General features: G+C 49.8%; 3 protein-coding genes across 4 annotated transcripts; 1 reads left to right on the forward strand and 2 right to left on the reverse strand.

Annotated features, from left to right (window-relative positions):
• Window positions 1-211: 211 nt before the first annotated feature.
• On the reverse strand, window positions 212-11,261 carry LOC135390946 (ATP-binding cassette sub-family C member 3-like). Its single transcript, XM_064620951.1, has 30 exons — window positions 11,171-11,261; window positions 10,940-11,116; window positions 10,700-10,801; window positions 10,049-10,186; window positions 9,901-9,996; window positions 9,768-9,832; window positions 9,187-9,300; window positions 8,953-9,081; window positions 8,712-8,886; window positions 8,404-8,655; window positions 7,148-7,213; window positions 6,954-7,091; window positions 6,683-6,826; window positions 6,544-6,628; window positions 5,767-5,963; window positions 5,536-5,712; window positions 5,134-5,301; window positions 4,913-5,082; window positions 4,802-4,855; window positions 4,592-4,733; window positions 4,116-4,211; window positions 3,934-4,054; window positions 3,571-3,881; window positions 3,313-3,512; window positions 2,832-2,958; window positions 2,672-2,773; window positions 2,254-2,397; window positions 1,184-1,509; window positions 742-936; window positions 212-461 (listed from the first exon to the last, which is right to left on the reverse strand). Exons 1-30 carry the CDS (start codon window positions 11,198-11,200, stop codon window positions 254-256), a joined length of 4,449 nt encoding a protein of 1,482 aa, XP_064477021.1. The 5' UTR covers window positions 11,201-11,261; the 3' UTR covers window positions 212-253.
• Window positions 11,262-12,383: 1,122 nt separating this feature from the next.
• LOC135390947 (hydroxysteroid dehydrogenase-like protein 2) lies at window positions 12,384-17,934 on the forward strand. The gene is made up of 8 exons (XM_064620952.1): window positions 12,384-12,556; window positions 13,054-13,217; window positions 13,301-13,514; window positions 13,627-13,730; window positions 13,791-13,892; window positions 13,959-14,156; window positions 14,236-14,421; window positions 17,176-17,934. The coding sequence occupies exons 1-8, from the start codon at window positions 12,543-12,545 to the stop codon at window positions 17,409-17,411; spliced, it is 1,218 nt and encodes a 405-aa protein (XP_064477022.1). The 5' UTR covers window positions 12,384-12,542; the 3' UTR covers window positions 17,412-17,934.
• Window positions 17,935-19,393: 1,459 nt separating this feature from the next.
• On the reverse strand, window positions 19,394-24,913 carry LOC135390949 (uncharacterized). 2 transcript variants are annotated; one of them, XM_064620954.1, is made up of 4 exons: window positions 24,775-24,913; window positions 23,201-23,423; window positions 22,187-22,403; window positions 19,394-19,647 (listed from the first exon to the last, which is right to left on the reverse strand). In XM_064620954.1, the coding sequence occupies exons 1-4, from the start codon at window positions 24,877-24,879 to the stop codon at window positions 19,476-19,478; spliced, it is 717 nt and encodes a 238-aa protein (XP_064477024.1). In that variant the 5' UTR covers window positions 24,880-24,913; the 3' UTR covers window positions 19,394-19,475. The 2 variants fall into 2 exon arrangements, with proteins under 2 accessions (XP_064477024.1, XP_064477023.1); XM_064620953.1 differs by having other exon boundaries at window positions 23,201-23,441.
• Window positions 24,914-24,952: the final 39 nt, after the last annotated feature.

Genomic DNA, 24,952 nt, shown 5'->3' on the forward strand with positions numbered 1-24,952 from the left:
CGCAGGCGGTCTGTCGTGTCTGGCAGGACTGCTGGTTACGATCCATATGGCTCTATACTACAGAAACCATCCACACGAAGTGGCCAAGTGGGCATTCGTACATGAAAGAGCTGCACGGAACAACGAACAGTGTTGTGTGCGCGTAGTTTCGTCCAGTGTTCTTTATTATACAGTTCTTCCACCATGAACAATTACAGACTGCCCATTGGTAAACATGATAGAAGATAAATTTATTATTTATTTCAGGGAACGTTTAAGGATATGTCCCTGGGGGGGAGGGCGAAACTCCTTCGTCAACTTGGATGTCCTCCAACGGATCTCCTGGTGAGGGTTCCCGTTCGACGTTCCGGAGACGGATACCCGCTTCGACAGCCAAGGCATGGAACGTCGATAACTCGTCCTGGAGCAGGTCAGCGGGCGCTCCGCACTCAGCGACTTCGCCATCACGCAGCACGATGATCCTGCCGTGAGAGAAACGGTATGCCTATAGAGCGGCAGTAAACGTCTGAATCCGTCGGTCTGGTTGAACTCGAGGGGCGCACTCTTGGGTATTGATAGGGGAGAACACATAGCACTTTCGTCACTCTTTTGTCGGCTCGTAAGGCACGTATATCTTTCAGTAGACCCGCGAGGTACGGTGCTGGTAGCAACCTTCGAATGACCCTTCCCGCCCCCATCACCTGATCCCACAGAAAAAGGCAGGCTGTTCCTATGGTATTGACCCTGAACAGGGACGAGTACCTGTCAGCATCCAGTATGGTAGGCAGACGGTGCGCCACCGTGATGACCGTGCAGCGGGCAAAATCTCGCCGGATGGTCTCCTGTACCAGGACGTCTGTGTCCGGATCCACGGAGGCAGTCGCTTCGTCCAGTACCAGGATCTTTGTATTCCGCAGCAGGGCACGGGCCAAGCAGATGAGTTGCTGCTGGCCAAGGCTACAAAGGAAAGGGTCTCCCGTTTTGTGAAACAATGAACGCATTCCTTTGTATTCCGTGTAGTATTATGCACAGGGGCGGATCTAGGATTTTCCCCAGGGGGGTGTCCGCTATGGACAAGTGCCACGTGCATGCTGGGATTGGTCCATTGAACCCTATGTTCAAGTCTGGAATTGAGGGGGGTCAGGACTCCTGGACCTCCCCTCCCCCTCTAGATCCGCACCTGATTATGCACTGAAGTAAATACCTAAGGTTGTGACCCTCTTCTTGCACAACAAAATCGAGCCCGTCGGCCTTAGCACGGAAGAAATCCGCCAAGTGTGCCTTCTCCAAGGCTTCCCAGACTAGAGCGTCCGTGTAAGTGCCGTTTGGGTCGAGGTTCATGCGTAAGGAGCCAGAGAAGAGGACGGGTTCTTGCGGAATTACCGTCAGCCGTGACCGCAGGTCGTGCAGACCCAGCGTCGCGATGGATACGCCGTCGATGGTCACGCAGCCCTCAGCGGGTTCAACAATTCGGAACATGGCCAGAGTCAAGGATGATTTGCCCGAACCTGTCCGTCCCACGATACCAACCTACGTGGATCATACGGACTATAACAGCAGTAGTAAAAGCAGATCGCCCCCCCAAACAGAATGCATTAGTGTGCGAAGCAGGCGACTTACACCTGGTATATGGTGGGCCTACGAAGTGCACTGTTCAGGCCAATGTGGGGGTTCGCACCGTTCTTTCTCAAATGCTCCAAAGTTCTGCGAAAAGGCTAGGGGCACCAGCGCGCTATTTTGCATAACGCATTGACGCAAGGCAAGTATGACTTGCAACATTTTTATAACGCAATGGAAGAGCAATGCAACGCAATGCAATGCAATGCAAGAGCGCCAGCACATATTCAGCGCCTGATTTTGCTGTGTCAATGTCAATACCGGAACTGGGGGTGACGTCCCGGAGGCGCTCGTATGGGCAGAGAGGGGCACATAGCTACGCAAAAGGAGCACAGACCAGAAGACAGCAGTAGCGACGGGGGAGGGGAGGGGGCGAGAGGGGCAACCGTCCCGGACACCCTCGCCAGAGAGGGCGGTGCAAGAACGGCAGGCCTTGGTGGCTGGTTGGTTGGACAGGATAAAGCGGGAACGAAGATAATTTGAATTTACAATATCGGCAGTGCAAATAAGCGTTTTCATTTCTTCGTTTACAGGGACTTCTGACGGCAGTGGGAGAGGGGCGGGGGCGCTTCAGATTTACCCTGCCCTGGGCGCAAGCTTGCCTCGCTTCGGCTCTGCCAGAAGGACAGGATTTTTAGAAGCGATTCGTATTCTCACCTTTTCCGCTGGCTGAATATTGAGGTTGATGTTCTTGAGCACCAAGTCGAGACCCGGTCGATAACGTGTGCTGTAATTAATGAAACTCATCGCCCCGTCCACGGGCCACTCGGGGCTCGGCGCCGGGGTCAACCTCCAAGGTGCCTACGCACACAGCACGGTCAATGTCACGCCCAAATACCTGCTTGGCGTTATACGTACAGATCCCGACGAAAGTTTACGGAACACCAGAGCGACGTATTTCTTGATCTCAGCGACACCCTAGCGGCGAACGGGAGTGGATACACTTACTGAGAGGTGCGTCGAGTACCCGGTCGCCTGTTTGTAAGTCTATCTGCTCCTGTTTGCAGCAACCGTGTCGCTCAGATGGCTATATACACCACTCCAGTGTTCCGTAAACTTTTGTCGGGACCCGTACCTCAGTCTCAACTTGAGTAAATTCGTGGACCCGCTCGATGGCGATGAGCGTGTTCTCCATGTCTGCAGTAGCTCGCACTAAGTAGTTGAGGGCGTCTGTGATCTGTAAGAAAAAAAAAAAACGGATGAAAATCAGGTACATATGGTCCATAAATATGTACCTTGAGTGCGTAGAGTAGAGTCAATCCTGCGGTGCCCGGACCGATGGTATATTTCTCGCGCACCAGGAGGCAGGCTGTCAAGAGACCGATGAACATTCCCAAGAGGTCAAGACGAACAGAAAGCCACCTGCACATTGAAGTACATATTTATGGGGTTCCTTCCCATACAGAGATGGTTGCCAATATCAATGGTTGACCACGTCAGGGCTCTTCGACGCACGCCGAAGCAAACGTGTAGGACAACCAGCACACCACAAGAGTCCGCCATTACTGTCATCTGGTAGTACACGCCTGGCCAATGTCCTTGCTGACGTAAATTGCAGCTTTCTGGTCTTTGATAAATCGATTGATTTTCAGCTTCGTGGTATGCTTGTCCTACACTTTGCGCATAACGTACGTTTTCTCACACAAGTTGCAATCAAGTTGCTGTCTCCAACTGCTATCTATATGGCGGGCACAGTGATCGACACCATGAACCAACCTTTCAGCCGCCATGATGTAGTAGTAACAGTTCAGGTAGCGCAGTAGGAGGACGTCTGCCACTTGAATGAAGTCCTGCTGCACACCATAGGCACGAATACTGTGTACACCGTTCACGGTCTCCGAAATGCAGCTGTACAGCGGCGACCTGGAGACGGACTCCAACCGTTGAAGTTGCCGAGACGTTTGCACATACATTTTCTGCACAAGGACAGATAACATTTTCGGCGTCTTCCAGTGTTTTGGACGCTTTGCTTACCCGAATGAAAAGGTAGATGACAACGCATGGGACGATAGCCAGCATGAAAAAAGGAATGCTGGCGCAAATAAGAAACAAGATGCCAATGACGTCTGTAGTGTGTTCTAGGAGCGAGTCCGCCACCACTGCCATCTGGTAGTCCGCCTGGTCAATGTCCTTGCTGAATCTATTGATGATGCGACCCAGGGGAATGGTGTCAAAGAAGGACATAGGTGCACGAACTATGCGCTGGAGAATACTATCGTGGAAGCTTTTGGAGGCAGCGAGGGCGCGCAGACCCAGGATCACAGTGGCTACCCAGATACAGATTCCTGCAACGCATCACTGTAGGTGATACACCCGGTACAGCGTATAGAAAGGTACCTTGCGCCATGCCGAAGAGACAATAAACGATGATCCGGAAGTTCCTTTGATGTTGGTCCGGAGACCCATCAGCCAGCGGCGCATCCTGACTCCACATGCTGATCCATACAGAAGAAGCCACCTGAGCACATATCTCGTATTTATCTCTTCATAGACGTGGAATAATAGTAAAGTGCCCTTACATCCAGTGCTCTGCACACGGCGTATCCCACTACGACCCACATTGCCATCACGTAGCCGAAGCGATGTCCGTAGTCTCTGTAGACCTCTGACCTCACCTGCAGAGATGGGAAGACGGGGTTCATCCTGTCAGGGATTTGTGCATGATTTTCGTATCAGGGGTGTGTTGGAATTCCGTATGTGTGACACCCGCGTATCTGCTCGTTCTTCGAGCTTTTCCTTAGCCTTTTTCGCGGGTATGGGGGCGAGCGTTTCTAAGATCTTTGGGGTCTGGGTGGGAGTGCTGGGAAAATTGCGTTGTATACGCGAGGGTATTGCGGTACCCCACTGACGGGGATATTTGGTGTGATGTCAGAGCCGCTGTCCAGTACAACCGTCCCCCGCAAAACTGAATGTAGCTTTCGGCAAGTTCGGCGTAACTTTGGCCGAATTATCACACAAACCCTTCAAGCGGTGAACAGAGACCAACAGCGCGTACCTTTCCGACCTCGTACGCTTCGTCCTGAATGAGCTGTCCAGCTGTAGGATATTTCCTCCCGGGACGCGTAAGCTGTGCTGGCTGACGTTTGTACGTGCCCATGGACATAGATGACAGATCGCCCACAGTCATGTCATAGGACCTGCAATGGAGATATTCGTTCTGGCTCGCATGCTGTCTGCAGTGCTGACGGAAAAAAGGAAAGCGTACTTTTCTTCCGGTGACGGTTTTTGTTGAGTGGATGGCGAGACACCTGTATTGGTTCTGGAAAAAATGCACCATGATGCAACAAATGCAATGGATGCAGCCCGTGCCTCTTACCTTAAAGGCTGCACCATGCGCTGGGCAAGGATAGCGTCGAAGGCAGCAAGGGGAGGTTGTCCTGGATCGAAGGGTCCCCGATGCACTTCACGTACTCGGCCCTCATTCAGCACGATCACCATGTCCATGTGGCCCAACAAGGACAGGTTATGCGTCACGAGAATTCGCGTCTGAAAAATCCCGTGCCGTGAAACCATCTGTATTCCTCGTAGAAAGCTTACCTTTCTGCGCAACAGTCCACGTCTGCCAATGACGCCGTGGAATATTGCCGAGCAAACCTGCGCGTCTACGGCACTTAACGGATCGTCCATGATGTAAATATCGGCGTTCTGGTACACTGCCCTGGCCAAGTTGATGCGTTGCTTCTGTCCGCCGCTCAGGTTCACGCCCTACAGTACAAATAGTTTCCACGCATAACATGTAGCAGGTTGCTTGCAAAGGTTCGGTGATAACCTCAGCACAGGGGGGGGAGGGGCGATCTGCCAAGGGTTGGTCTCACACATTACAGACGAATGCACTTAATGGTGTAGGGAAATGAACATAACTACCACGGCGTTTCGAAGCCTTACTACTAGGGTGGTACCAGCTGGGATGTGGATGTAGTGCCAATAGAAATTAAATACCCGGACTCCGATCTCTGTCAGGTCGCCAGCCTGGAAAGCCTGAATATCCGTCTGCAACTGACAGGCCTCTACCACACGGTCGTAGAGCCGCGGACGTAGACGTCGCTTGAGCAGGATGTTCTGCTGCACGCTGGCATTCTGGATCCATGCCTGCTGAGGAACGTAGGCAATCTTGCCCTGCAACATTAGGCGGTGACTATTTCCAGAAGCGTTACCATTGCAGTTACACACCTTTCGTCGATTAACAGATCCCTTGACACACTGCATCTCTCCCAAGATGGCGGACAAGAAGGAGGTCTTGCCGGACCCGACGTGTCCCACTACAGCCACCAGTGCCCCTAGTGGTACGTGCACGTTTAAGTCTTCCAGCGTGACGCGCTCATCGCGATGCCAAGAGAAAGACGCGTTGTCCATCGTTACTGCATCCCCTAAACAACAAGGGACTTCCATGAGTGCAAGCGTCGAAAGGAGAGGTACTACGCGCACTACTACCATCTAATTTTTACCAAGGAGCATCTTAGCACACTAACCGCTGTATTCTCGGTATCCCTATCCCTAGAGCCTCTGTGATGGCTAGAGCCTCTTATTGCTTCAGTCTGTCTCCGTTGCCCAATGGAACACTCTACCTAACGATGCGTCCCACAAACTCAACAACAATGTCGTCATAGTCGTCCGTTCTATCTGAAGCTCCTTCAAGATACTCAAGGGCTGCTGGAGGGCCCTCGAGTGGAAGGAACAACAAGGAAACCGCTGTCGTATAGAGGATCCCCTCAAAGCGCACTGGGCTCCAGGGATCCGCGAGGATGCGAGCAAGAACACATCGGCGGCCCTGCTGACGACGTCTTTGATGGCCACAAGGCCAAGCTCTGTTAATGCTGCAGTGTGGTTCAGTACAATCTTACGCATTTCAAAGTTCATCTTGGCCAGACAGGCCGTCATCCATCATGTTGGTCATCCTGTGTCATTATGTGAGACAACCAGTATTCGCTAGTATTTATAGTTGCTTACCTTCGTCAGGATGGCTGCCGATGAGCTTAGGGTTGACGTCCTCACACAGGAACAATTTGGTCATACGACGAATAGCGACAGTGCACTGAAACAAGCTCATCGGGTACTGGGAAGACAAGAGAAAATTTCAAGGCCTTACCACGACGGCTGCTACTATGAGATCCGGGATGAGTAGGAGAGAGAAGCGAAGTGTGTTGAACAGTGCCAGTGACACGAAGGCGGTCGAGGGCTCCAGAGAACGCTTTCGAACCAGCAGGAAAGTCACGAATGTCACCAGGGCGACCTTCGGACAAAACGAAATGGAAGAAACGGGAACATGAGCGGAAGTGTGTGTTCACGTTCGTGTTTGTGTTCAACAACTTGACAACACGTGGGCGGAATGTCACGTGACAAGACACGTGGAGACTTACCAGGCAGGAAATGCAATTCCAAACAAGGTTGACAACGCCAAAGAAATGGACGATCTTCCGCAGATGCGCCACTTCGCGTTCACGGACGTCACTGACTCGTTGAGCGAAGGGTTCCTCCCACGCGTACAGTTTCAAGATCTGAACAAGTTCGACAGGTCAGATTTCATTTGAGTCAACGTAAGCAAGGAAAGTACCTTGATCCCGTTGAAGAGCTCGTTGATGTACTTCACTCTCAAGTCTTTGGTGGACATCTGTGCTGCCTGCGATGAAACGATCGGAAGCGTCAACCGCGTGGCAATAGACCTCTCCCCGTTTTGTAAACAAATGACGTCACAGTGTTCGACAGCGCCATCAATTTGGTAGAGTTGAACTACACTCGAAGCTAGCGGCGAACAAGATCGCGCACGAAAGCCACGGCCTTGAGGGGGTTACAGTGATCCCTGAAAGGAACGCGAACTTCGGTCGTACTTTTCTTTCAGTAGGAGGCAGCGAACAAGTGCCCATTCGTGGAACCCAGCCCTCCCATTCAGATTTGTTTCGGTTTCAATCTGTCTACCCCCCCCCCCCCAACGTCATAATACACGTTCCTCACGTAGAGATTTGTCGGAATATACTCTGTCCGTGATTTACCCAGATCCCCCTACACCCCCTAACCACCACCCCCGAAAAAATCACCCCCATTTTTGAGATTACGCAATATTTCGGGAGTAGCAGGCATGTCATGACGTCACCTCCCACCCCCCTACAGATCCCACAATCCCAGAGGCAGAATTCTGTATTCTGTTTATCTGGTTGCATAATTTTGCGCTTTGCCGCAAGCAACCGGTGGTTGGTTAGAGTTTGTCGCGGTTAGGCCAAAGTAATCCTATCCGGCATGCCCATCACTGTATCTGAAGCTGTCCAGCATGAAGCGCAGGGGCCCGCTACCACAATCTCAGGCTAGCCCTTGTTGCACTCAACTTAGATAGTGCTTTGATGTACACTTGTTATATTAACAATAATAAAGGTCAAAGGCCTTGACTACAGTGGACTACCGCAAGAATTACCTCCATCAGAGCTTCCACAACAGCGGAGGTGATCCACGGACATCAATGGCACATGAAATCGTCGTGGAAGTTAGCGAGCGTAGTGTTGTAGAAGGTAGCTCCGAAGCTCCTACATCTTGCCATCTTTACCCATGCCAAAGCGCACAGTTCAAGTTCGATCGGAAGCTCCCAGCCCACCGCGGGGCAGGGGCGGATCTAAATCTCTCACTTGCGGGGAGGGGGGGGGTTCTTCGTCAAAGCGCGTAGTGGGGGAGGGGCAGCCTAATGTTTAACCTGATTTGGGGCATTCGCCCAACCGCCTCCTCCCCTCTGGATCCGCCACTACCCAGAGGAAGACATGCAGGGAGTGGTTCGCAGTATGTATCCTAACGTTAGAGTTATGTACTTCCTCGTGTATCACTTACTTGAACAGACTGAATGCTCTTGGCAAAGACGAAGGAAAAGATGAGGATGAGCAAGACGATGCCGACGGCCACGAGACAGGAAGGCCCTAGGTATTGCCAGAGCATCACCAAGGTCAGAACGAGGCGAAGCGGCGCCCCCCAAATTTCGCCGGTGAACAAGACTGCCTGGAACACCTTGTCAGTGTCCAACGTCAAGCAGTTCACCACTTCACCCACAGTCGGGTGACCCGCAGTACTTGAGATGGACAGCACCTGAAATATGGATGGACAGACACTGAAGAGCGCGGACCCTACTCGTCGGCCTGTACTTTCCTGTAGAGCGAAGCAACCAATGTGGACTTTACTCGGAGCGCCAGTAACACAGATTGGTAATGCACCTGAGAGTAGAGGAGGCTGGCAACCGTGTGCGAGAAAGCCATGATGATGGCGTACATGTAGCCCATCCATGCCGGATCGTCCGACTGTACGTATCGTACCAGGACACTGCAGATGGCCATCACCCATATATACTTGATAAACGAGGCCTGTAGCGCTATTCCTGTTGCTTACTCGAGCAAGTAGATGGGTATGAATATGAAGATACAGAAGACAGTCTCGAGAAAACCGATCAACAGGATGCTCGGTAAAAAGGCACGTATAAGGCTCAGCAGAAGCGAGGTTGCCCTGGAGTGGCCTGGTCTGGTAGGAAACGAAGTACGTATAGTCATAAGCTGTAGATACAGTGACCGTAGCACGCAGAGGAGACTTGCTACACTCTCCAAGAAATAATCTCATTTTACTGACTGTGGTTTCCAATGAGTGGACATCCGTTGACAACAGGACTTGGGCCGAATGTCAGAAACTGGTGGTGGCATGTCCGCTTCGGTTAGAGTACGTCGGTAACCCTTCCAGACGAGCCTATGATCAATAATGTGTTTCAGGGCACAACTGACTAGGAGGGCGGAACCCTTCTATGGTCCAGCAATATTCCTTGATTGCTTTGATCTCTCAAGCAGTGACCCGATTGCTGACCCAGCCAATTAAATAGAGTGAAAACAGAGCAGTCTCTGTGCTATATTTTTTTCTGTCCAATAGGATCTCTCTGGATAGGGATGCAGGACTGAACGTAGGTGTAGTGAAGGCCCGACCATATGCTTTTTCGAATGAATTCAAAGCCCTAGGCTACTATACGGATTGGTGCCTTTGCGCAAGTTTTTCCTGCACAATCTCGTTATCACAGTGTTACAGTATTTTTATTTGTTTTTTTTTTCACCGCGAAGCAATTATGGCTGAAGACTGGAGTAGGGGACAGGGGTATCTTATTACAGTTGTTCCAGTATCCTTAGCTGTGTCAAAGAAAAAAATCCTGAACGAGGTATACTCACGAATTGACCCAGTAAAATGTAAGCCTAGAGAAGAACGGCGCTTCGGCTATGGGCGGTTTATGTACCTGTAGAAAGCAAGTTGGCAACGTGAGTGTCCGGTCTGCACTAACGGTCACACCGAGAGTATACTCACGTGAACCTTCTCGGCAAACGCAGATAACACTAGCTGCATATCGGACACCAAAAATGTCACCGTAGACAGCCAGCCTCTCACAGCATTCCATGCCATCTGGAATACTGACAGTTACGACCTGGCAAACAGCCAGAAGACCGAGCCTTACATGGTTTCGAACGTCCCTGATGAAGCTCGAGAATCCGACAGCCGCGCTGAACGTAAACAGCAGCCAGAAGGTGAACACAATGGCGGATGACGACTGCCCGCCGATAACCACCAGTCTCTGCAGCACCATCACCAACACCTGCACGTGAAGGACGACACTTCAACATGATGGGAATTCGATCGACACTTCTCAACACTTCCGCGAGCCTCAGAACCCGTATCCGTGTTGGGGTGGGGTACATCCGGTCCCACGAGCGGACTGCCTGCCTAGACTGTAGTATATGGTCTGAAGTCTGTCAAGTATATGGTTTCGTATCCAGAGGCGGATCCAGGATTTTTTTTTTTTCTGAGGGGGAGGGGGGGTCCTGCTGGACAGCATTGTATTACACCACAGTCACGACTGAAATTGAGGGAGTCAGAACATCCGGACCCCCCCCCCCCCTCCTAAATCATCCCCTACTTGTATCGACTCCCCATCGGTCGGAAAGCAGGGCCGACGAGAGGGGGGAGGGCAGCAGGGGCCCGCTCGACCTAAGGCCAGACTGATGCTAGCATCAGGAGACGTGAGGGGGGCGGGCGGGTAGGAATCGTCCGGAGTTATCCCCGGAGCCCATAATTTCTCGCCAACCCGCTATACAGCAAAGGCGCTCACCAGAGTGATCACTTTGATGACGTTCCCGATATATTCTTCAGCGTATCTCGCGTGGTGCGCTCCAGCCACTTGGATGAACAGTATCAGGAACACGCTCAACACCTGAAACAAAGTAGTACGTGTCTTTCCAAAACAACTCAACAACCAGGACGTCCTTTATATCCTAGAGACCCATTCAAAATCCATTCCCTCCACTTTCTTTACTCTGCTGGAGCCGATCGTAATGCGAGAAGTACGTGCCAGTTTCGCAGCCCCGATGGCCGACCATCCCAAAGGTCTTCTGTAGTGCTCAGCAAGGCGATACAGTTCGATGGGCCCTGCGAGCCATATGAAGACACAGGGAATCCACACCAGGACTGTGTTCTCGAAGCACGGAGTGAGAACAGGAAATGCATTTCCCGTCACGTTTACGCTCACCTGTACCATCAGGAAAGAATAAGGTGATGTCTTTGATACACGCCAACCCTTTACCCAAAATGGTGTTTCACAGACGTCGGTCATCTTCAGGAATACTCCAGTGTAGGCACAACGGAATCAAGCGAACCTGCGTACGTGAGCGCGCTACCACGGGAGCACAGATGAATCTTCTTCTTCTTCATCATCATCTCAAAAGATGGCCGTGAGCCACTGAGGGAGGTTGGCCACGATTGGGTGTAATCATGTGTATTGTGGCCGTGATCATATGTAAGGGTGAGGCCGACAACGGCGAGCTCTTTCATTAGCATCACCCCCACCATCATATATGTATGCGTGGGTGCATGGGCGTACCGGGAGGGGGGCAAGGGGGTCGTGCCCCCCCCCATGGAGCTCCAAGGTCGCATGTGAAAACAGTGCGCTCTTTAGTCATAGGTCGTAATGACTATTCTCAGATGTCATAATTAGAATCTCTGAACACCTGCACAGTCCTCAACGTCCGCCTCCAGAAAAAGATATGGGGGTTGAACGCTTGCCCCCCCCCCCCCCCCCCGAAGCACTTTGCCCCCCTTGGAAAAAATCCTGGGAGCGCCCATGCGTGGGTGGTATGGTTAGCGTGCTGCCCATATCACGTTGAGACTGCATGGGAGATACTCGGATTCGAATCCCGGTGCCGGCTGTGCTGTCTGGGGTTCTTCCTGCCTTTTTCCTCGGACGTTGTCAGACATATGTCGGCACAGTTCCCTTAGAAGTCGGCCCATAACGCACATTCTCCGAGAGCCCTCGGCGAGCTCTTTCATTAGCACCACCATATACATATGTGCGCGTGACGTATGTGCGTATGTATTTATTTGGATATGTGTGTTCGTGTGCGGGGGAGAGGATGTGGAAAGTGTCTAGAAGCGATTCGAGAAACAGATTAAGGTACGAGGCCCGCTGCCACAGACCTGTTGCACAGCGGCGGTGATTTTTCGCCAAAGTTCTAGTTCCCTGAAACTTCAGTGCACGGCGTATCTGGAGTATTTGACAGAAGATAATTGGTCTTTGTCCCCTCTATTTTATTCAGGATGTAGCAACTTCGTGTGTGTCGTCTGCTTCTCTCGTTTTATTTGAGCATTTGAGCTCTAGAGAAAGCACCGTTGTTGTGAGCGTCTGCGCTGCTGCAAGACACCTCCAACACCTCCTTGCGATTTTGACTGACAAGTGCTGCCCCCTTGATAATCTTTGATGCTTTTCATCTCGAACGGTTGGCCTGTTGGCAAACGTGGATTTGTGTGTTTGACTCCGTTTGACTCCGATTTCCCGGAGTCGAAGTTGAAGTAGTCGGATTCGGGTCGGGTAGTCATCTGACATTCCGATAACTAAGCGATAATTCCGGGCTTTCACAAGTAGACAAACGCGAGCAACGTGCGCTTACCCCTTCAACACAATGATTAACACGGGGTAAGGCGTACTTTACAAATTCTTTTGACGTTGTAGGTGTTCAGGTTGACTTTCCTGGTTCTCCGGCATCCAACGTTTTTTCTGCCCTGTCATCTCTCCACAGCACTATATTAACTTAAAGGGAGTAGTTCGATAGCATGATGTTGCACACGTCCTTGTCATTTTTATCGAACTGTCTCAATGCATGCACTGGCTGGTTTGTAGTTCTTCTCTTGAGTTGATGATGACATTGAGTTGGCTATTATACGCAAGCTGTTGTTATTGTCAAGTTGTCACATTTAAAATCTGCCCTCAGCGCACATGTTGACAGATACATTTAGTGGGCGGAGGTGAGACGGCACTTTTTTTTTTTTCTCTGGAAGGGCCGAGACATTTGTTGTCAGCGTGTCCGTAGAGGTTCTTAACTAACAATGTTCGTTGCATGTGCGGCATTACCTAATTCAGTAGTGACAGTTGTCAAACAACGGTGATAAATTGACAACCTGCGATAATTTCAGGAAACTCGCCGGTCGGACTCTGTTCATTACTGGGGCCACTCGCGGAATCGGGAAAGAGATAGCGCTGAAAGCAGCAAAAGATGGAGCGAACGTTGTCATTGCAGCAAAGACCGCCGAACCACACCCAAAGCTTCCAGGAACAATCTACACTGCTGCACAGGAAGGTACATACTTTTATCTGTCTTTAAAAGTAGGAGGCATGATCTCATTCCGTGGAACTCTACGGTCTCGCCGAATTATTGTTCAGTTGAAGCTGCGGGAGGAAAATGCTTGGCCTGTATCGTGGACGTTCGCAACGAAGAGCAAGTGAAGAAAGCCGTAGGTGATGCCGTCTCGAAGTTTGGAGGCATTGATGTCCTGGTGAACAACGCCAGTGCCATCAGCCTTACCGGAATTCTGGATACAGAGATGAAACGCTACGACTTGATGCACAGCGTCAATGTCCGCGGCACCTTCCTCACGTGAGTCACGCTGTCCTTCCTGTGCTAGGACATATCCTGTTTCTGTGGCCATGTGTAAGACGAACGTTTTCGATGGCATTGAGGTGTTTGTTTCTCTTGTGTCCCATCTCAGATCCAAGTACTGCATCCCTCACCTGAAGAAGTCGAGCAATCCCCATATCCTAATGCTCAGTCCCCCACTCCTCATGAAGCCCATGTGGTTCCAAAACCACCTCGGTTCGTTGTTGCATTTTCTTTGCCGTGGTTTATCTGTGTAACGTGCCTGGGGACTTGCAGCCTACACCATGTCCAAGTATGGCATGTCCATGTGCGTCCTCGGCCTGGCAGAGGAACTGAGATCGGACGGGATTGCCGTCAATGCTCTCTGGCCAAAGACAGGTAGGTTTGGATGGTAGGTTGTTCCGGGTTAATCAACATATCAACTGTAAGGGTGACATTTTCCAGCCATCCACACTGCAGCTATTGAAATGTTGATGGGAGAGGAGGGTGCCGTGTCGAGCCGCAAGCCCTCCATCCTTGCGGATGCTGCGTATGCCATATTCAGCAAGCCCAGCGGCTCCTTCACGGGAAACTTCCTCATCGATGAGAAGTTTCTGCAGCAAGAGGGTGTCACAGATTTTGAGCAGTACGCCTGTGTGCCAGGTATTATAGAATGTCCGGCGCTTAAATTACGATGAGAGCATCCGTTGCTGACTGCTCCAGTGCTGTCGTCTCCACTCAGGTTCCAAACTGAAGCCAGACTTCTTTATCCCCGACGAATGCCTGAGAGAGTTTGACGAGGGAAGCGGGATTGCCGCGCCTATGGCAGGAGCCTCTGCACTGGACGGCATTATAACAAAGATCGGGTCAAAGCTCAATGAAGAGCTGGTCAGCAAGACACAGGGATTGTTCCACTTCCAGGTTAAAGGTGTGTGTGAGGACATCTCGCTACAATGGTTAGGGTCTCAGCCTGATGAGTTCATGTTGGCAACATTTTGTCACCTTTGTTTTTGTCACATTTACCTGATACGTTGTGGTCTGAAATTCTCTACGAAGTCTAAATGCTGCGCAGTGGTGTATTGCTCTAAGGATGTGCACTGACCTTGTACATAGTGGGCATAGGGAATTTCGGGAGGAAATGTGAAGTGTGTGTACAGCGTGCATGTGCAATTTCTTGAAGTGACGTCAGGCGGTATCACTCATTCACTCACACGCACTTTCAAGGGGAAAGGGATGTTTCTAGTGAGTGTAGATGAAAGATGTCTCACTACACAGATCAGCAATGATTGTCACTCTTGCACGAGAGTACACATAATATAATACAGTTGAAACCGTTTGTGACGATATTGACAGGAACGCGAAATCCGATCGTTATATCAGAGTTGTTTGTCCGAGCTCTTCCGTGTTGTTGTGTGTCTCGTCCTACCGGAGCCATATCGTTAACTTGAACCTCCGCAAAATCGCCGGTCGGAAACATCAACGAAATAGAACGGTACAAGTAGAACGCCGCTGAACATGCACGTTTGTCGAGAGCACGAAAGCTCTTTATCGACCTCTAGACTTTGTGTCAAAATTTTTTTCCAAGGACAACGTACCGTAATTTCACACGGATTAGCCGTGGCTTATGCACAATTTTTTTTCTCACGGGTGCTCTGCGGCTTATCCACTGGCGCGGCTTATCTGATGACTATTTTTCCCTAGTATTTTCCCCCCCATACGCCGGTCTTAACGAAAGGGCCGACAGTGTCTCTGGAACAGCACTGTCCCGCCAATGCACGAACAATGCGTAACAGCGGCGCGTCCACATTTGAGTAGATTGAATTTCTTGGTGCCTTCCCCAAGCAGCTTTAACGGAAGTGGCGACCGTGATTCATGTTTTCTGGAAGGCCACGGACCCATGGATCCATGAAAAACACACAACAAGGATACAATCTGATCTTGGTAGAACACTAGAACTGCCCTCCTTTGTTGTACACCATGCCGACCTCGGAGTGTGGACAACAGGTTTATGGCCTTCTTATGGTCTCCTTTGTCGCACAAATCAGTCGCGTCTTATTGCCCGCGGCTTATCTGCCCGAAAATATTCCTAAAAGTGGGTCCTGGGGCCCGTCTGCGGTGCGGCTTATACGCGTGAAATTACGGTAACCGCCGATACCGCGTGAGGCTCCGCACCTCGAGATCGACGACTTCGTCCATTGCTCGTCATCCACTGCCGTAGTCATAATCGTTCTCGCTATCTGAACTGTGCAGTCGTTTAGAACGCGCCTCGTCCTCGGGTAATCGGGCACGTCGACACGTGTTTGCAACTGCCTGTCAACACACATTTTGGAAGACACGGCACCTCGCAACGCCCCCTCATCGACACACGCCCCGGAACTGCAGACGCCACCATAGCATACAGCATCAGCATACAGCATCAGCATATTAGAAAAGCTTGAGTGCGAGAGAGGGAGTGGGAGAGGGGATGTGGAGAGGGAGCAGGAGCAACATCCCCAACTTTTTGCGAGCGCCTTCGAAGTCGCGCGCGCTCTGCAGCGCGCATATCCAATCCTCGTCAGCTATGCGCGGCTAAACGCACTATGTTCTCACTTTTATGCTCATGGAGTTCAAGGATCCTGAAAATACTCGGTTAATTTGTTTTCAATGAACAAACTGAGTCTAGCTTCTCGATTTTCGCGCGTTTTACTGGACCCGGGAGAATTCTGATCGCTCTACGCGAACAAACGGTTTCACGACGACCGCTGTATCGAAGTATTGTTTACACGTGCTTCATTGGGAGAGCTGACAGAACCAACAATTTCATCGTGATGTCGAAGTTATCGCCATATCGAAGATCGTAATATCGGAGTTATCGTTATATCAAAGATAGTAATATCGGAGTTATCGTTATATCAAAGATAGTAATATCGGAGTTATCGCTACATCGAAGTCATCGCTATATCGAAGATGTTAATATCAGAGTTATCGTTATATCGAAGATCGTAATATCGGAGTCATCGTTATATCGAAGATCGTAATATCGGAGTCATCGTTATATCGTAGATAGTGATATCAGAGTTATCGTTATATCGAAGATCGTAAAATCGGAGTTATCGTTATATCGAAGATCGTAAAATCGGAGTTACCGTTATATCGAAGATAGTAATATCGGGGTTATCGTTACCGTTGGCCTGAGTTACCGTTATATCGAAGATAGTAATATCGGAGTTATCGTTGTATCGAAGATCGTAATATCGGAATTATCATTATATCGAAGATCGTAATGTTGGAATTATCGTTATTTCGAAGGTCGTAATAAACGGACTCGAGTGTAATTGTGAGGAGGTATACAACATTCAGTGTTTCCACCTTCACTTGTGTGACTGCGTGTGCCACCGGGTTATACTGCAAATAATTTTGGCCACCTGGGGTTCTTTATTTTTTAATGTGTTCCGGATATCCCTGACACGAGGCTGGAAACAATGTTTACCTCTCCCACATTGCTACATTCCTCCTCCAGGAGCAAAGCCACGATCTTGAGCTCAGCAAGCCAGCACTCTACCAACAGAGCCACAGACGCTGGCCGTCACGAGAGTACATGTTCGTTGTTGCTCAATACGTCGTACCCAAAAACAAAAAAAAATTATGGATGGAGCCTTTGCTGCCCAATGATTGTAACGGACAACTCCACCATTTAATGCAGGAGGAGAAGACTTCTTCGTGGACATGAAGAACGGAGCCGGCAGCGTGGGCAAGGGACCCCCGTCGCAGCCCGCGGACGTCACCTTCAGCATGGACGGGGAAAGCCTCGTCAAGATGTTCACGGGAGGCCTGAAACCTACGGCTGCCTTCATGAGTGGGAAGATGAAGATACAAGGAGATATGGGCAAGGCTATGAAGTTGGAGAAACTGATGGCTCAACTTCGTTCCAAGCTATAACTTCCCCCTCCATTTAGAGACATCAAGTGGAACAGTGTGGCATTCCAAGCACTGCCCAAGCTTACAAGCCCAACGTACTGTGCGGTTGTATGCAGAACAGTTACGAAAAAAAATGCGGTGTGGGTGTACGGGTGGTAACGACTTCGGAGCTGACCCTCTCAACCGTTCGGCTCGAGGACACTTGTCACGTGTAAGGGGTGTGGTGACTGTATGCTCAGGTGGTGAATTTTGGTAAATAGTTTTTGGAACAACTTAATGTTATGCAAGTTACGTATTAAGTTTCCAAAAAAACCTCAAAGTACTTTTGATCCCTTACCCTTATTTTTTACCCGATAAATGATAGTTATGATGGTGAAGAGTTGGGTGGAGATTGATTAATTTAAATATTTTAAACGTGCGTTGAGTTTGATGTCACGGCGTGTCTATAATTATCGCAGGCTTTCTCTGAGGAAATCTTCGCATGTGGGACATTCAATCTCATGTATCACATTTGATTTTGCACACATGCAAAAAAAAAAACAAAGTAAGAAATCCTTGCGAGGAAGATGACTTTTCTGAGGTGATCATTACTAGCTGTGTAAATTTTTTGGATATTACCTTCCAAGCAGTACACATGCTTTATGAAATATCCTTGGCATCCTTCCTTGAACAGTCGGTATACTCACTTTTCATAATGGAACTTGCGCGTTACATATGGAGAGCCAGTACTCGCCCCCTCGGGATGTTGTGTGGGTTCGACTGTGATGGCCGTGCAAGTAACACACATGTGGTGACCATGGGTTAAAGTGCAGTATTTTTGTATTATACAAATAATAAACATGTTGTTTATTCTTCAACATGACCAAAAATGTTGTGATCACATTGCTTGGTGAAAGCGACGATAATTTAAGATTTTACATTATCAAAATGGGTGAGAATGAGTCTTGCCATGTAACGGTGTAAACCATGTCCTGAACCCGATCAGATGTGCCATTGCACCATAAATTCTGCCATACTGGCGACAGCTGAAGCACTATATGCAATGTGCCTCAAACACAAACGTGAAATGTCGATGCGGTCGGCAATCAAAAATTCTAATTATAAAATACTAGTGTCGACCGTGCCACATGTACAGCCGCTGTCAAACTTAACGGTAACGCGAAGCCAGCCTCATGGTCCGCGGAGCGTTGGCCGCTGGGTTTGAGACCACTTGCAGAAGCGTTGAGAAGATTGCTCAGTGGTGTCCTCAGTAGCTCCGGCAGTGCTTTGGGCGCACGCTGCGGTCCTGAACGGCGCTCGTACGTAACGCACTTCCAGTGCTACTCAGGACGCCTCCGAGGAACTTCCTCGACGTTCGTGCAAGCAGTCGGACGCGGCACGCATGAAGCACAGCATGTGGCTGGTGAGCGTGAGTGCGAAGCAAAGACATATTGATTGCAAATGCGATAACCGCCGAACATGTCGAAACGCTGTTGCGAGTCAGTGTATGTTTCCTCAACTCTCGTGGCGATGCCCTGGACCCCTGGACGCAGTCTCAAACACACAAGCCAGTGCGCGGCGCTGGTGTCCGTACGACCTATGCGCCATCGCGTTGTGGTTAAGTGTGACTGCGGCTGTATGGAACATGCAGGTATGGTGATGTAATGCCACATTTTATGCTGCACAGGCGAAACATGCTAAACATTGATCAGAAATATGTAAAACCACCCGTAAAACAAGATAAAAACAATAAATATGACCAGGACCGGCACTACGGTGGCGCCTGCCTAAGTAGGTCCCTCATTGCGGCCTACAGTGACAGCTGTCAAATACCAAACAACGTGACGTAAAACATTCCTTTGAAAGGACTATTTCATTTGACAGCGACTCAACCACACGCGAATATCCAAACGGGCCACCATATGCGAGTATTGTCCTTATAGGCCTCGAGCCGCCGTAGCACCAGGCCCGACCATATGGTGACAATGAATGGTGACAACTTTTGCCCGAGTGATTCACAAAAGAGAGACCCCGGATATCTGTGTATAAGAACGGTTTGCGTCCCGAAATTGCCCTAAGAAAAAGTTATTGAGGACGGCAACACCGTCACTGATAGTCCACCATGACGAGGGCTCCAGGTGGCAGGGCGTAGACAGTTCCTGGAGGGTTCCGTGACAGGTGTATCACCGGAGCTCCTTCGGGTGCGACAAACAGTCGCGGTTGCGTGTAGACGTCGTCCACGAATTTCACCTCTTTGGTCGATGTATGTGCTGTGTCCCTAGAAATGACAGATATATATCGTCAAAATCTAAGCCACATCAACAGCGCACGCACCTTCCCGCAGGGGGTGTACACTCCGCCACCTGTTTTTTTTTTTTTTTTTGCAATACCCCCCTGAAATTTCTATGATACAGCTCGGCCACCCATGCACATGTATCCGTAAACATATGCCCCCGGTCTTAGTAGGTCGGTACCCCCCAGAGGTCGGTTTCTGAGGAAGCTGATGCCCACAACAGTTCAGCTCCGGGCCTGAACTGTTCTATATGCGTTGTTAATATTGTTTACTCTGAAAACAAGGAGCACACCGGTAGCACAACATTATAGGAATGGAAAAACCTGACAATCATTCACTCCGGCCGTAGAAGCCCGTACGGAACCTTTCTTCCCTCCGGGCTTTCTTCCCTCCGGGCCTTTAAATACCATGCCAATGATGAGGACGGTGCCCAGAAGAAGAACAGTCTCTGTTCGAAATATCGGCGGCTTCTGTCCTGAGGCAACTCCCTTCCTACATCTCTACCGGTTCGCTGGATTTCTACCCATGTACTGACAATCAGCCGTTCGTTATTTATTAAGGGGAAAGGGCGTAGCACTGCGGAGCGTAACAATGTTTTAACCATTGTACACTGTATTTATTTGTTGTGGTGCCGGTGTGCCTCTTGTTCTCGGAATAATGAAAGTCCAACACCCAGCGCTTGGACCGCTTTCAGCACCGTGAATATTGACCTCTACCCGAGAAACGTCATCATGGCGAAACAAATCGGAAGGGGAGGGCTGAGTTCCAAGAATGGGCACTTAATTGTTCGCTGCCTCCTATTGAAAGGAAAGTAGGACCGAAGGTCGCGTCCTTTTCGGGGACCATCGTAGTCCCCTCAAGACCGTGGCTTTCGGGCGCGACCTTGTTCGCCTCCTAGCTTCGAACGTAGTTCAAGTCTACCAAATTGGTGGCGCTGTTGAACACTATGACGTCATTTGTTTACAAACAGAGAGAGGTCTATTGAAAAGCGTGGACAACATCCTCTTCTTGCGCAGTAATCTCTACAAGCGACGCGACCTTCGCCTTATCTGGGTCGGAGAGGGGTCTATCTGGCCAACAGATTAGCGCCTATACTCCAATCAGCTCCAAAGCACGTGTCCCTCTCGTGTGGATTGTCTGTCGCTCTTTCTGCGCTCGGGTGGCGCGTAGTTCTGGTTGAGGCTCATTTGCATAGCGAAATTTGGCAGTCATCTCGAGGTACATTCGCTTCTCAGCTTGTTTAATAAGGACGACGGCTTTGAATAATGACTGGCTCAAATTCTGCTATCTCTCAGAAAACATCTAATTAATAAGTTAATTAATGCATTTTGGCTAATTAGTCGTCCGGTAACTTGCATACACTGTCCTATGGGATGTCCGCCTGGCTGCATAACCCGCCTGCCAAGATGGGATCAGCGCTGCTCTCAACTTTGTTTGTTAAAAAAATGCGCACATGGCTGTAGTCAGCTGGAACAGGGGTCCCCCTCTCTCCCCTCCCCCCTTTCAGTACCCCGGTCAGATCCCTGTGTCATATGCCCGTAAAATTACTCACACACAAAACTTTGTACCCTGGTAAACACTAGCGTAGCCAGAGGGGGCCTCTGGGTGTTAAAGCAACCCCAAAATGGTACCTTTGGTAGTGCATTTGGGAGAGGGAAACGAATGGAAATCTTCCTCCCCCATATAAAGTCCCCATAGAACCCCTCCCGAAATATTTTATTGTTCGGTGTCCGTATAGACTCTTTTCATCTGACGTCACTGTCGCAGACGTCATAGCCTTTCCCCCTGCTTGTGGCAGCCATACTTTTGTGCATGGCGCGTGCACGCTACCAGCTTTAACTGTGGTGCGAGCGCGTGCGAAAACAAAAGTATGGCGGACGGAATGAGGTCAGTGAAAAGGGTCTATACGCTATGCACCCTCAGCTTTTTCCCTTTCCCCTCGTGCACGTAGAACGGTCTCATTGGATCGCTCTCAAATAAGGTGACACAACAACTGCACGTGAAGTGATGTTGCTTCGACGGCGAGCTCTTTCAGCACTACCCCCACGTTGTTTCATCTGTTTCCCCATAGTGTTGTGGCCCGTCTACAAATGCCCCCATATTGCTGCTTTTTGAGTGAACCGACGCTTTGTCACGTGCTATCTCCACCTTTTCTTTTTTCTCATGCGTGGAGACGTACTGTCGTAGCGTAATGTTCCGCACTTCGTCTCCATGCCAATAATACAAGCGTCAGAACTGTCGTACTACTATATCAATGGGAATAACACCGTACTGCTACCAAGATGGTGTATTGGTCCAGAATGGGCCAGAGAGGTTACCCTAGGCTTACTGGCTTTCTACTCCACTTGAGCGTAGGGGTAGTACGCTGGAATCGTGTAAGAGGGTGTAGCTACCCCGCGTGTATACTCACATAAGTCATATTTATATTAAAGCTTGAAGGTCGAGGGTTGCTGGAGAGAATCTCTAGTTACTAATTCTTCGGTGTCTTAGCGCAAAAATGAAGTTCCACAAGGCGTATAGTCACCTGGTGAGGGACGACTGCGGTGATATGTTGACCCTGGGTCTTCTCGGCGGGAGCAGAGGGGACGGAGGTCTAGGGGTGCATCGCATGGTTCGTACACGGCAGCAGTACACCAGGGTGCAGATGGTACAGATGAGGGCCGAGAGTAAAGAGATAGCGTCCGCTGCCAACAGGCTGATGAGCAACATAGCCGAAAGGTTACTCAGGAGATCCTTGCCCTCTGCAGAGAGGTTACCACGTGATTAGTTTTCACTTTTTTTTCTTTTTTTTTTTTCAAGACAGTTCTTGCATACTCATCGAAGGAAACAAAAGGGAGTAAAGATTTTGTTAAACTCGAGGGTGTCATGCGAATATATACACAACAGAGATACTTCGAACCTTGAGGAAGGTGGTCAAAGTGCGTTAGGGTACATTGCGTAGTTGTCAATATTTATTAATTATTACCCAGGAAACATAACAACAAAAAAAAACTAGGAATTTATATCTGAAACGTCGCCATGTCAGCAGAGAACAGTTGTTCCAGCCTTGTTGGAAACTCTTCAGGCTTCACCAATGCGTACGTATAAGCAACGTTTGAGGAAGCGGTGTCAGAAGGTCACGTTACACGTGACCTTCTGTCCTCCTGTGAAGGTGAGAGACTCACCAACTGAAATAAACCGAACGAAAAAGATAAGATTTTCAGTTGTTGAGGCTCTCACTCTGACAGGAGGACATCACGCCCCACATGACTTTCGGACATGCTGCATCCTCCAGTGTTGCACGAGCAGGCTGTCCGCACCTTCTCCAAACGTCATCCCCCCTCCTTTCCTCCCTCCCTCCCAGCCGTCTAATGTTGCCCACCTACGCACTGCTGATGAGATCCCAACAAGGCCGAAGCATCGCGCAGTGCGGTCCTGTGCTGGGTGACAACGCACACATTACGTGCAGTCAAAGGGATTCACCTTCTTCTTTTTTTCTCTCACACGAAAAAAGCCTAGTCGGTTTCAGAGAGCACTTTTTTTACTGGACGGGACTTACTGTCTTCGTCGAGCACTTTGAGGAGCAGGAGGATTTTGTAGGCGGCCGCCACGCCCGTGAGGAGCGCCGCCACAGCCGACGTGACCGCACAGCAGGCAACCACGGGCACCAGTTGGGCGTCGGCCCTGCGGACGAATGCGGCTAGACCAGAGACGGCCGCAAAAGCGAGGAACAGCGCCTGTATGCGGGTGCCCGTCTCCAGGGTGTCCAGATCTGGCACCACCTGCAGAAGGGCCATTGACTGCACACCCATGCACGGACACACACATAAGCAGCCGACAAGCAACGCTCTGCGTCTATCAATGGGCATATAAGATAATCAGATAACATATAGAATGCAACCATGTGTTGTTGTTATCCTTTCTCCAAAGCAACCGTTCATGAGCGCATGCGTGTGTGAGGTCCCACAAAAGAGCCGCTACTCGGGGTTTGTGACCCACCTTTTCCCCTCATTTCTAAATACATACCGCCTCCGGCATCGGCAGTTGGCAACAAATCAGGTCATGCATTGAAGCGTCCCTTGTCTCCACCGAATCATGCATGTTTCAGTTCATCCTCGCGCAAAGTCTCTCTGCGTTTTGGTTATTCTTCTTTTATACTTCTGTTGACAGGTCACACTGTTCAATACAGATGTCCACGTGACAATGACAGGGCGACCGAAATCCCTCCGTCACCCTGTCCACGATCGGTTCCATTTCGAACTACATCTTGCGTCTAAGTCTACCTTCAATTATTATTATTATTATTTCGGTAGAAAAAGCCGTAGCGTCATTTCAGCCTAGAGCGCCTCGATAAAAGGGTGTGACTCTATATGAGAACAGAGCTGGACACAGAGGACACCAGCACGGGGTAATGTGTGCTGAGACTTCAGCGCAACCCTTCAGGTATAGTCGAGCACTATTTTTGAAATTTGAAATCCGATGTTGTCGAACAAAAATAACAAACAAAATAATAATAATCCACTGACACTAGCGTCACTCGCGTGTCATTCACCTCCCCAGTACTCTTACTCGAAATCTTTGAAATATACTTAATTATATATATATATAAATACTTTGAAGGGCGCAACACACAGTGGCTTATGCGGAAGCGCTAGCATGACAGGGTGGGGTGTTGCGAAATATTGGAGATGAGGTGAGGAGGGGGGCATTATTACAGTTTCATCGTAACATAGCTTCACGTATCACTATACCGATATCAAGGAATAGCAACGACTCACTTTCTTGCGCACAAAAGATGAAAGAAAGGGAGGTTGGTATTGCCGAACATTTGGGTGGGTCGGGGTGTAGGAGGGGGGGTTGGTCAGGATAAATTACGGGCAACATAAACGTTTTTGAGTCGCTTTTTTTTTTTCTCCCTCGTACATAATTTGTAGTCATCCGGGAGAGGGATGGCCGCAATTCTGCTCCGCTTGGCAGTCGGCTGTGATCTCAAGTTGGGAGATTATCCCTGGATGTAGTGCACACCATAGACTCGGCGCTCCTCACACATGCTGACGCACGCTGTACGCTTACTATGCACTTTGATGGATTCGATATCAAGCACTACGTAAGCGATGCGAGGGTGTGACGTACCTGCCAGAAGGCTCCCAAGAGGGGTAGAGCAAGAACTATGATGGAACATGCTACAAGGATGCAAGATGCGAAGAGAGTTGCACAGAGCAGCCGTGGCGAAGCCATGGCTTCCACTGGGCACACTGCCCGAGAAACCAGGGCCGTTTATTTATACACGTAGGAGCCCTTTTTTTAAAGG

Source organism: Ornithodoros turicata, chromosome 4 (assembly GCF_037126465.1).
Source record: "Ornithodoros turicata isolate Travis chromosome 4, ASM3712646v1, whole genome shotgun sequence".
NCBI lineage: Eukaryota > Metazoa > Arthropoda > Arachnida > Ixodida > Argasidae > Ornithodoros > Ornithodoros turicata.